General features: G+C 40.6%; 2 protein-coding genes across 2 annotated transcripts; one reads left to right on the top strand and one right to left on the bottom strand.

The window, feature by feature from the left end:
• Positions 1-2036: 2036 nt before the first annotated feature.
• Positions 2037-8341, bottom strand: abhd4 (abhydrolase domain containing 4, N-acyl phospholipase B). The gene is made up of 8 exons (XM_030403703.1): positions 8142-8341; positions 7139-7224; positions 6814-6918; positions 6396-6684; positions 3412-3599; positions 3222-3333; positions 2941-3127; positions 2037-2740 (listed from the first exon to the last, which is right to left on the bottom strand). The coding sequence occupies exons 1-8, from the start codon at positions 8189-8191 to the stop codon at positions 2651-2653; spliced, it is 1107 nt and encodes a 368-aa protein (XP_030259563.1). The 5' UTR covers positions 8192-8341; the 3' UTR covers positions 2037-2650.
• A 440-nt stretch (positions 8342-8781) lies between these two features.
• dad1 (defender against cell death 1) lies at positions 8782-12652 on the top strand. The gene is made up of 3 exons (XM_030403704.1): positions 8782-9119; positions 11435-11606; positions 12398-12652. Exons 1-2 carry the CDS (start codon positions 8909-8911, stop codon positions 11563-11565), a joined length of 342 nt encoding a protein of 113 aa, XP_030259564.1. The 5' UTR covers positions 8782-8908; the 3' UTR covers positions 11566-11606; positions 12398-12652.
• Positions 12653-13059: the final 407 nt, after the last annotated feature.

Genomic DNA, 13059 nt, shown 5'->3' with positions numbered 1-13059 from the left:
TTAAAGATATGTATTAAACATTAAAAAATTCCAAGACTGTCACTTTGTTTTGAAGACTGGCGGGGACATAAAGGCTCCGATTAAAAACACATTTTTAAAATTTCATAACGCTGCTTTAACTGAATATATTTTACCATGGTCATCCCAGGATTTTTGACTGTACCATTTTAAGCACAGGGTTATACAGACAGATGACAATCAGTTCATCTTTTGATTTAACTGCCTCGAATGTGATAAAGTGTGTGCGTTACAGCCCGACTGATAGGCAGTTTCTAGGGCCGATATATTGATAGTTTGTAAGGACATAAAACATGTTGATATTGACATATTGGCTAATAGAAAACACATTTTTTTGCAGATGATTCCCTCAAATGTGGTTAAAACTTGAATTGACTAATATATGTATCAGAGGCATGCTATTTTACAGATTTACATCAACTAACTTACATCACAGCAGTGCACTGAAACAATAAACTTCACTGGAAATGTAATAATTATATATCACTATTTAAACTAATCAACAGTAAATCAAAATAGTTAAATTAACTTCACATTGACAAGCTGCAACATTCACCACCTGGACCCTGAACGTCCCTTTAACATTCCCTCCAAAGCATTTTTAATGACAATTTTTGTTATATTGGTTGAAGACATCTTTTAAGCTATATGATGCTTTTTTTAAGAACGAGGATGCGCATAAATGTCATGGGTGCAACATCACATCGAATCTGAATCATCTTAAAGGTGCACTATGTAGTTATGGGGAAGAAATTTGAATATGACCGAATAAACTGAATAAACAAACCAACCTTAAAGGACAACACAGTTTCATACTGTTTTACTTTGTTTATATTTGGCGGACCCTGCCACCTTTCTGGTTTCACAGTGTCCTGGGGACCTCTGAGAACAGCTTGTTTATTTAGTTATGGTAAAATATAAAAAAAATTAAAAATACATTTTCAAATATTAAAATTCTGAGATTAGTTTCTTCACCAAAACTCCAAAGTACCGCTTTAATGTTTTGAACATATTTCACTGTTAACCTGACGCTTGTTACTGCCCTCTACTGGCTGGGCCACAAAGTGCATCACACATGTAGATCTCTACAGCAGCAGACGTGAAGGAAATACTGTCAAGTACTCTTTATTGTTTTTCAGGGTATAAAATACAAACAGCTGTCTGATACTGCGGGACAGATGAATGAACAAAAGGAAGAATCAAAAGAACAAAACATCTCATACAGTACTTAATGGTTCATGTCAGGCACATGTACAAAGTGTGAATCAGTAGCTGTGTGGCGTCTCTGCCACATATAAACCCGGAGCATCAGACTGCTGTGCGTGCTTATAAATACAACAATGGGCAACATGATTTAGCACTGGATGAAGTGGTTCAATTATTACTCTGTGTGAACACATTGACAAATAAAATAATCCATGTTATAAATAAATCAAGACTACCTTAAAAGAAAGCTTATATGAGCTAAAAAAGAAAGATAACTTCACTCTGATAATATCACCATTAACAAGTTACATTCAGACCAGTGTTGAGCTCTAGATACGCCCCGACGCAAAACCATCCCGCTTGCTTCAAGTGCAATGGTCTAAGTGCTAAAACTGACACCAACTGTAGGAAAACTTTCAGTCCTTTCACACACACACACACACACACACACACACACACACACACACACACACACACACACACACACACACACAACCATTCACGCCAGGGCTGTGCCGAAATGAGGACATATTTTGTGATGAAGACAAAACAAAAAGCTTTTGTTTTATATAATGCTCGATCGTTTATTTCAGTGCACTTGTAGTCGCATTCTTCTGGAAATATTTTTATCATTTAGACAAGGCTTTAGGGAATTCCACACGGCGTGGATGCAGGCAGGAAAGCTGCATGAAGGCAACGGACAAACACGGAGAGCGACCGTGACAGAGACCACTGTCACTAGGGATGGAACAATAAAAGATTTTATCACAGATCAAAATTATAATAATAATGTCTTCCTCGTTGACATACAGCCTTATATTGGTTTCCTGATTTTTTTTTTTTTTCACTTGTCTGAGCCTGTCATCATGGCTTGCACATCCTATCCACCACAAAAACAAGTTAAATGTGTGCGGATGTGTGTAAATACCACAGATTCCAAACTAAAGGGCTACAGAGAGATGAGGTAACCAACATTTATTTATCCTTCATTTGTGCACGAAGACCTTATAATTTATGATTTTTTATTTAAGAAGATACTCAAGTTTGTTTTAGTGCAATTTTAGTCGAAAGAAAATGTTGTTGACCATTGGAATAATATCGTGAATCATAATCATGTTGGACAGGGTAATCGTGACGTGATATATTCATATTGTCCGATGCCCAACTCCGACCAGCCAAGACAAAACGAGGAGCTACTTCTTCTGCACGGACGAGGTTTGGGGGGAAAAAGTCTGACAGCCTTCGAAATGAAATAAGAAATATGGCTTTCCATGTGGCCATTTTTTATCGCAACTACATATCTGTGAAAATGTTATATCATGATATGCATCCTTATCTGGATCTGAAATGATATATAAAGAAATATGGGATTGTGGTCATATTGCACTGCCCACACACACACACATACATACACACACACAGGCGGTCAGTTTATGGAGTTACATACATTTTCCACCACTCTGTTGAACTCCTCTGGTTCATCAGCATACACGTGGTGAGAGGCGTCATCGATCAGCTGCACAGTGGGACAGAAGAGGCAATAAAGATCAAAACAGAGTCAGTAATTACACACCACCACATGGAGTTTCTCTGCTGAAGAAAAAAACAAATAGTAATTGATTTCAAGAGACACTAATTTAGAGCTGAACTGCACATTTGAGACTCATAATTGGATAATATCTCCCTCGTGAGTCTTAACCCTGCATCTCTACTCACCAGCACGCTGGTGTTGGCTTTGTTCCTGATCTGGAGCACACTGTCTCCAGACGAACTGCTCACCCAGGACCGTGCTCCGTACAGCATGGTGAGGGGCATGGAGGGGGGCAGCAGGTGAACCCGCTGCAGCATGGGCCTCTTGGCCCAGCCCAGAGACTCTGACATGGCCCGGAAACCCACCTCACCACTGGGAGGAGGAGGAGGAGAAGATAGGTCAGCTTTTTACAAGATTTATGTTCTGTTAGGAAAAATGTGTTTAATTAATGCATGTGTTGGCTCACCTCGGGGTTTGTGCGTTACAGTGGTAGATGTACTTTGTCATGGTGTCATCATCAAACAGATCTTCAAATTTCCTTTTGAAATCAGGACGAAATCTGTTCACCAAGCCCGGACCTGAGCCAGTGACAAACTGTTAGGCATGTGCAGAGGGTATAATGTGGCACATTGCACTGTTAGGTAAACACATCTCACCCCATGGCCCTGCTGCTCTGATGACAGCCAGTGGGTTGAAGAGGGACACCACAGCCGCAATGGCTTTCACCCAGCGAGGAGGGCCCGGCCTCTTCACCACCTCTGCACCCTGACCTTGACCCTCCTGGTTCTGTGTCTGGGGTCTCTCTGGAAAACCCCAGGGGTCGACCAGGATGAGATGCGACACTCTGCACGAGGGGATCAGAAGACATCAAAGTCAAGAATTTGCCAAATCCTCACACAGTAGCTGTAAATGCAATTTCTCATTTACAATGTTTTGTTTGTCGGATCTGTTTATTAGACAATATGGAGAATATACAAAATATTGACATCTGATATTTTCTCAATCATGTGTGCATTATGTCTCTTTTAGTAAGAATATAGCTTTAAAGCAGCATTAACAGACTTTTGGCCACTTGAGGGCAGCAGAGCAAGCTGTAAACACAAAACGGACATAGCATCATCTTATAAAGTGATTGTGGTGAACACATCAGCTAACAGTTGCCTATTGACACATTCTTTCATTTGGAGTTGTGTTTTCTGAACATTAGATAAATGCAACTTATCCTCCTCTGACCCGATTATATTATATTCACACTATTAGTTGCACACTTTGACTGACTTCAGCCAAAGTTCAGTTCAGCCAAAATTGAAAATTCTATCATGAACTAATCACCCCATCTCAATGAAAAATCACTTTAGTTTAGTAGTCCACAATACATTTGTGGAACTTCACAGCAGATCAGAGTTAGATCAGGACAAAGAGGGGTATTCTCCCAAACCACCAAAAGAGGTTGGGGACTTGTTTTATAACATAAAACTGACTTTGGCAAATTTTGACCTTAGCAGAAAACCACATATAAGTAGCTATGAATAACAAATGTGTTTGACGTGGAAATGATCTCATCTCTAAGCAAAGTCTATACTTGATGTAAGTGACTTTTCTGCTGGTTGTGAAGCGGTACAAGACATACATAAAGGCCTGTGATGAACTTTGCATAAGCTTTAAGACCTTTATGAATGTGCAGCAGCAACACACTCCTACTCTGGGTGTTTGGCTTTGTTTGTTCACTCTTTTTAGCCATTGAATAAAACATGTTGTCTGGCTTCAGTCTCCTCTGCCATCCCCTGTGATCTAGCCTTCAAAAAAGTTAGAATTTCTCTTTTTGTCCATGACTACTCCTGACTGAACCCTCATGTGTGCTGCATTGCATAAGGGGGAAACAAAAGGCAGGGGCCTTCTGTTTAAGTTGATAAGATATTTATAGATCAAAAGGTGTGTAATTCACATATGGGGTCCTAAGAACCTGCTTGAGTAAGGTTTTACATGCTCAGCCTCGAACATAAGCACATCGTCAGAAATTATTTTAAGATTAAGTTCAGCTATAATTCTAAGAACATATTCATTAACTAGAACCCTAGAGTCTTGTTGTCAGGCTGGCTGCTGGAGATCGCTCCACATTCAATGTATAAACATGAGCATGAGAAAACAAGTAAGCTTTAATTTCCGAAACTATTCCTTAAAGAGCATGATCATTTTATGATGCTAGCAAACAACTCCAAACATCACAGACATGTGTAAAACGACTACAGTTGGCAAAACATTTAAAGCATGAATTATTGTGAATTTGCAAAATAAATTAATTAAAAAAATAAGAATATAAAAAATAAGTTAATATTCATAACACAAATCAAATATTTTAACATACACAGTTATGGATATCCTGATCTGATCTGCAGGATCGGGATCGGGCCGATATGGGCATTTTTCCACTGATCGTGGATCGGCAATTTTGAAAGTGGACTTTTTTTTTTTTTTTTACGACAGAGCACAATTTGTGGCAGAAATGAGTGTGGAAATAACTTCAATTAGAAAGAGAAAGCAGTCGAGCGGCGACATGTAACACCTGCAATACGACCGTTTCGCAAGGGGTTAAAAAAAGTGCTGCATTTAATACTACTTATTTGACACAATAAAATATTACAGAGAAGGTACATTACATTGATTCCACTTTCGAGTTACAACGTGCCGGTATGCCCACTAGTTTTGTGGGTCTCATAGAGCAGAGCATGTAAAACAGGCAATCGAGGAGATGCTGAACGCGTGGGATATAGACAAGCAACGCGTCCACGTCATTTTACGTGACAACGTAAGGAATATGAAAAAAGCAGTGGATGATATGGAGGTACCAAGCGTGGGCTGCGCCTCGCACACACTTCAGCTGGCTGCACACGAGGGTCTGCTGTCACAGTGCAGCGTCATAGACTCACATGCTAACACAAGGAAGGTGGTAGGCCAATGTTGCAATAGCATATGCAGAATAAGAAAGAGCTATATGAAAATACATACTTTGTTTCAACAAAATGGATGCAGGTACTTTTTTTTCAGATGTATTATCCAAGAAAATATTAGTTAAGGCTAAGTATCGGATCGGGACTCGGTAACGGCATTTACAAAATATTAAAGGTCTCGGATCGGGATTGGGGTAAAAAAAACCTGACTGGGACATCCCTGTACACTATTCAAAAACAATCTTTGCCTTTATCAGAGATTGACTAGAGAAAGCAAATGATTTACTGAAAGTCCTTAATCCTCACGGACAAAAAACACTTAATTCGGTACAAGTTTACTACAGATACCACTACAGGGTTCTCCCCAGACGGTGGAACAGCGGCGCTGCGCCGCTATACCGCTCGGTCAGCGCCGCTATACTCCGCGCGTGACAGTGTCGAGCGTCCGTCCGTCCGTCCGCCGTCCCCCGGTTGACGGCTAGGAGCTCCCGGCTGACGGCGATGAGCGTCCGTCCGTCCCCCGGCTGACGGAGTTGATGACCGGCTGTCCGTACGTCCGTCCCCCCCCCCCCCCCCCCCGGACAGACGGTGCGCCGCTATACTAAGAATTTCTGGGGAGAACCCTGCACTACAAGGTCCAAGTTACCTCTGATCACTTGATGTTTGACATGCTATCCTATCAGTATCATTACCTTGAAGGGTACTGGATGGCGTAGGAGGCAGCCAGGTACCCCCCCAGACTGTGTCCCAGCAGAATCATGTTCTCCAGGCCCACAGACTGCCTCCACTGCTCAATGGAGTCGACAAACTGCTCCTCTGCCTTGGCAGCATCTGAGGGGAACAGGGGCCTGGAGCTCCTGCCAAAGCCCAGGAGGTCAAAGGCGTAAACAGGCCGTGACCGACTCAGTGCCTCTAGATTCCTGATCCACAGACCAACCCCTCCTCCGAATCCGTGGACCATCACCAGGGGAGTCTTTTTGGCTTGAGAAAAGAGAGGGAGTTGGAAAAGACATAGAGGAGTTATGTCATGGGGTTTATAATGCAAACAGCACTGGGAGATTACAGCTCTATTTCTTGCACAACGAACACAGACTGAGAACAGTGTGGTACCTTGCTCTGCAGGATTGCGCTTCGCCTTGTTGGTGACGGTCAGAGTCCATATTCGATCCTGGTTTGGTAGGGTCACAAATCTAGCCCATAGATCATTCTGGATACCTGTCATGACCAGACAAAGACAAGTGATGATACGTTTACCCACAGTGGGGCTCTGTGTCAGTAGCTGGTGACATAACAGTCGGCATAAAAGGTGTCATATTACACTTACAGATCTCCACATGGGGAGAGAGATATTCATATAAGACTTAAGAGGTTTTATATTTCATTACAAGTGCTTGGCTACATTCATATCAGTTCCTAGTTGTCAAAACATTCTTACAAGCAAGAATCTTGGACTCTGTAGTCTTCAAAAGGGACATGGAGGTCGGACGCCAGGAAGGCCACCAGCTCCAGACCGAACTCCTTCTGACGAGGGAGAGAAAGAAAGGCAAAGACATGTAAAGAAAGGAGAGATAAGTCAGAATATAAGGGTTAAGTCAGCCTTATCTGTATTTGCATTGAGCAATGGCGCAACACGCCCAGGAGTGTCATGTTTCACCGCCATCAAGCTGTCAACTAATTCAGCAGTGATGTAACGGTTGATATTAATCACAATTACCTCTGACCTCTTGAGACTATTATTTACTAGAAATTCAGGGTGGTTTAATGTGCATCACATTCTGTAATTTACAATAGAAGGTATTTCATTGTCAGCATAGAAACTGAAAAGGTGTGTCTACCCCCCACTTCCTCTCTGATTGGAGGTACTAAATAGGCCGGTCTCACATTTCTACCTCCACCAGGTCCTCCTACCTGTTTGCAATCAATGGGCAATCTAAATTTGCTGAGTCATCCTGACAACAGGCTCATGGTAGGGTGTCACTCAGAAGTTCCCTTCTCCCCAGTGGCAACTTCAAAAGACCTATTGTCAAGACAGCCTCATTTCACCACTATTATACACGGAGCTGATCATAAGACTAATTTATGGTTAATTTACACTGATTTGACTACATTTCCCCCCCCCCTGCTCCTGTCACATTGAAGCTCACTTGTAATTGTTATTTGTCCTACATTAGGACACATTTAGGTGCCTACATTTACATGTCACAAAATGTGTTAGGCTCAATGTTGCACAACATGTAAATATGAGAATGTGTGGAATATGTGTATTTTATTTGTGATTAAGTCACAGTGGAACAGCACAGTAGTGGCAAAACAGACCACAGGTGATGTCACACAACAAACACCTTCAGTCTTTACAGGTTTAGCTAGCATGTGCTGTCAGTGGATCAGCGATGTGTCGGAGGAGGTTGTCGTCGGCTATTTGGCTCTTAGTTACTTACTCAGTATCACAGTCTTCCTGTATCGGAGCTGTGGCTGTAGCAGGATCCATTAGTTGACATACTCCACTGACCACATTCAATGAAAACAAGTTCTGAGGGTGAAAACACGCTCTCCTGCGTCTCTGATGGAAGGACAGCCGCGGTGAGCCTAGTTTCAATGTTTTGTAACGCGTACATTCCTAGGTCAGCTGACTAGAAAGGACAAAGATTGTCTATTGCGAAGATGCACCAGCCGTGAGCAGAGTTTACACTTTATTGTATTTCCACAGTAGACGAAAATTGTTAATTAGACAAAGTAGGAACGTCATTCAGTATTTATAAGCAACTAACGGCCAAATGGACAAATATTGTTTTGTATGCATTCATTTTGTGCATTACAGTTGTTATAAACAACGTCTGCATGTGTGTTTACGTGGTTTAATAATAGATGCAGTTCAACATTGGGGGAATCTTTTGGGGTTTCTGTTAATTAGATATTATGCACTGGATCATTTCAGCTAAGAAGGTGAAAATCAATCATACAGTTGACACTTCTCATCTCGAAATACTGTCAGAGTAGATCATCTTTCCACGTTCCACACCTCTCTGTCGGACGGTGGGCGGCAACAAGGATCCTTCCATCTTTGTTCCTCTTTCCGAGCGGAGTCGGAGGATATTTTTTGCCACACCGACGGCGCCGCTTCCGGTTAATGGGGACACGTCACTGATTCGACTGAGGAAGAGGACCCGCTTGCTGACCCATTCTGCACAAATTAAACGGCAAAACCATGTCGAATTCAGTCATTTCGGTCATTTCTCGGTTTCTGGAGGAGTACACCACCACGACGCCCAACAAGCTGAAGGTGGTGGACGCATATCTGCTGTACATCTTGCTGACAGGAGCGCTGCAGTTCCTCTACTGTCTGCTCGTCGGCACCTTCCCCTTCAATAGCTTTCTGTCGGGCTTCATCTCGTGTGTGGGCGCTTTTATCCTCGCAGGTAAATATCTATTCAGTTAAATATTTTTCTGCCTTATTTTGAGTTGTACAAAGCTTCAGTTCTGGGGTTTCCGTCAGTCACTGGACTTCTGGCCCATTAGTGAACGTGTGTATACACAAGCTAGCTAACTAAGCTAATAGCCTCATGGTTTCACTTGTATTTATAAAGAAACAATATAAATAAATGAAGAATTTCAGTCACTGCTAGAAATTAAACTGTACATGCATTTACCACTGCAGGTTACCTACAGTAGTAAACACTGTAATGAAGTTTAAACAATAAAAAAGCCCTGCAGTAAATCTTTCTCGACGGTTATAATATCAAGTTGTTGATTAAAAAAACCAAACCTTTTTGGAGGTGTTTATTCAACACAAGTTTTAGTTTGTAATCTTACTGAATTGCATTACATTACACTGAGATCTGTTGAGTATTTTTTTACACCCAGTTTTATCAGGCTTAATAATTAATAACACATAGGCATCATACAATTTAGAAAATATTATGCATTGCAATTAAACAGCACTACAACTTGTGTCTGCTGTCACCATAACTTTACAAGAATAAATGTAGGATCTCTCACAGGCCTGTTGCAACAGGGCTAGCTAAGCTGTACCTTGTAGGCATAATGTCAGATTAAATTGTATTTGTAATGTGGTGGACAGTTAAAATCAAGGGGAACATCAAAAAGAAGGAAGAGTCATCATGTCATGTCAAATTATGAAAACATAGGCTACCTCTAGAAAATGAAAGAACATACTCAAGAGTTTAGGTCAGTGACTCATTTTTAAATAAATGAGTTTTTATTAATACATTTTTTTTCACGGTCACATCAGCCATATTTGGTCAGATCGTCACAACATTGTTACCCCTGTCAATTGGGGTTTGTTGGGTAAAAGAGATCACCTCTTAGTCAGAAGTCATGGGACGTAGATATGTTGTTTCTCCATGCATCCGCCATAGACTTCAGCACATCTGGCCCCAAAGCAAACTTTGACAGCGTAATGACCCGTTCCTTCTTTCTTAGGTTCCTTAGTTAAAACCAGGTCATTAATTTCACACCTGCCACCTGCCAAATACAAGGTAAATGCTGTCTGTGGCAGGTAATACATTCTGATCATCTGCCATCACTAGTGTTGCTTATATTAATGAATATTATTATAAAAAATGTTGAGAATAGCCAGAGTCAGGGATCAAGGTGATGTGATGTATTCCATATTTCTACTAACTTGGTACCACCGACTGTTCACAATTTTAGTGCCATTCATATAGATTTAAGAAGTGTCAGACAAAAAGATTGAGAAGCTGGAAGAAATGTTCAGTGCCTTGCCACATTTGAAGGACAGGAGGAAAAAACTGACTTTTTTAAAACCTGTTACTCAGAGCCAGCACTGAGAGAATTAGATGACTTGTGGACTCCTCCGTAAACATAATCTGGGTGAGATTTTGCAGTTTGGTTTGTATTATCAACACGTTTATAGCATTGAACTGCATTGTTAATCTATTTGGTTTATAGTCTGGCTAAGGGGTGCCATTTAGCTCAGTTGGTAGAGCGGGCGTCCCATATACAGAGGCTTTGTCCTCGCTGCAGCTGACCCGGGTTCGAGTCCTGGCCTGGGGTCTTTTGCTGCGTGTCACTTCCCCTCTCTCTCACCCTGTTTCCTGCCAATTCTTGAGCTGTTCTACAAATAAAGGCCAAAAAAAAATAGTCTGGCTAAAAAATGTCAGAACACAATGAGAACACAATGAGAGCACAGTTCCCCAGAGCAGAAATATAGCAACTCCACACATTGGAGAACGCTATAGTCACAACATTATTAAACCATCAGTTATTGTTAATCGATTAGCACAATGATTAATTTTTCTTTCAGTTTACCAAGCCCAGTGCACAGTAACATCAATTTATGTCAAGTTCACGTTATGTTTTGTGAAATATTTCATAGTTTTTCATTGTTGTGTATCACAATATTTGTATAAAAATCCAAGTGCGACTCCACTGAAGGAGACGTTCTAATATTTTGCTTCAACAGAATGAATTGCACACCATTTTACAGTCACCGTAACAAGTCTCACTCCTCTCGTTCCCAGGTTTTGTCACATTCAAATAGACAGATGCGCCTTAATGATTCTTAAGTTCAGAGCCCCCTGTTTGTGGAAATGTAACCATAGCAACAGCAGCACATCCTCCAGTTCAAAAATGTAATCTCTGTTAGTGCTGAAGTTGATAGATTTCTAAGTTTAAAAATGACACGCTGTTATAATTATTCATTCTAAAGTGTACAGAATACTAAATCCTCCGTTATTTGTCTTTCTTCTAGTGTGTCTTCGTATCCAGATCAACCCACAGAACAAAGGAGAGTTCCTGTCCATCTCCCCAGAGAGAGCCTTCGCTGACTTTCTGTTCGCTCACACTGTCCTCCATCTGGTCGTGATGAACTTCATTGGTTGAAAGAGATGTGCGTCTGACTCACAGTGCCCCCCTCTCCGAAGGTGTGTATTTCACACATGTACACATTTCTCCTTTTTAAAGGTGGATTCTTAAAAAAAATTAAATTTTGGTTATAATCCCACCGTCATACCTCAAACCACAGTGGAGCTACTGATGCGTCATCTTTTGAATTTATTGATGTTTTTATCACAACCAACCTCCAGTCGTCATCATGGACAGAGCCCACTAATCCATTAGGCCTGAACATTCATCAGTACTGATGTTCCACTTTGTGGAATAATAAAAAGACCAGACTGGTGAAGGATGAATGCCAAGTAGTTTAGAGAATGTGTTTTTTAATGTGTTTTGTACCATCTGTATCTGAATATGAGGTAATATCCGTGTGTAATATGTATCAGTGTTTATAGTGTAGAGTCTCAATGGACAGCAAATGGGGGATTTTATGAACTAAAAGAATGTTAAAGTTTGCTATCATACAGATGTGTTTTTAACTGTAAAGGCTTGTGCTTGTAAAACAAAAAATCTACCCTTGTCTTTTGTGTGCTCTCAGTCACATTAAGCATTCCTACCAGTTCATCATTTTATTCTCAGTGGAACAACTTCAGATATAATATATGATAAGAGACTTCAACTATTCTCTGGGGAGATCAACATGATATCACATATTGCTTTTGCTTCCCTAGAAAACAGCGTAATGAGTATTTTTGATTTGCGGGCAGATGGAGAGGACATCCTGCATCCTCTTGTTTCTCAGTTGCTGCTGAATAATGACTCTCATAACTTTAGTGTCACTAACCCCACCGCCTCTGCTTCTTCTTATTCTTTTTTATAGATCACAACAAGAGAAGTCATCCGATTTCACCTTCAAGATATGATGCTACATCTGCTCTGTGCCACTGATTTGGAGAGTCCCATCCCACCATCATCGCTGAATTAGTTGCATCTTGTCACATACGATGCAGTACAATTTTCTTACTGATAATGGTTGATTTTTCTTTTTTCATTCTTTTTTTAACGTTAAAATTTGTAAAGCATTCCCTTTTGCACTGAGAAGAAGAAATAAAAATTGAAATGGTAACCTTGTGAATCATGAAGCAGTCCTAGGATGAAGCGTACATCACTCCATTTAGTTCTCCACAGCCGTAGACTTGTTATCAATAATACAATGTGTAAGGACAGACAGATAAAGAATGGCTGATAGAATATTGTGTGTGTGTTCTGTCGAAATACCCATAAAGGATGCATTTAAATCTTTTCAATAAGTCATATTCTCCAAATGAGTCTACACAGATAATAGTTTTAGTTGAAAGATACATTTTTACTTTACAGGTAGAAAAGAACAAGTTAACAAATGGTCTGATTTCCCATTCAAACACACTAAATTAGTAGTTTTGATTGTTAAAGGTACCATATTGTAAAAAATGTTGACATCCATGCCTTTTTTTTTATTATATAGCAGGCCTAGGTGATAGACAAACACTGAGAGTATCAGCA

This window comes from Sparus aurata, chromosome 21 (genome assembly GCF_900880675.1).
Source record: "Sparus aurata chromosome 21, fSpaAur1.1, whole genome shotgun sequence".
Lineage (NCBI taxonomy): Eukaryota > Metazoa > Chordata > Actinopteri > Spariformes > Sparidae > Sparus > Sparus aurata.
This window is presented reverse-complemented; position numbering and strand designations above follow the sequence as displayed.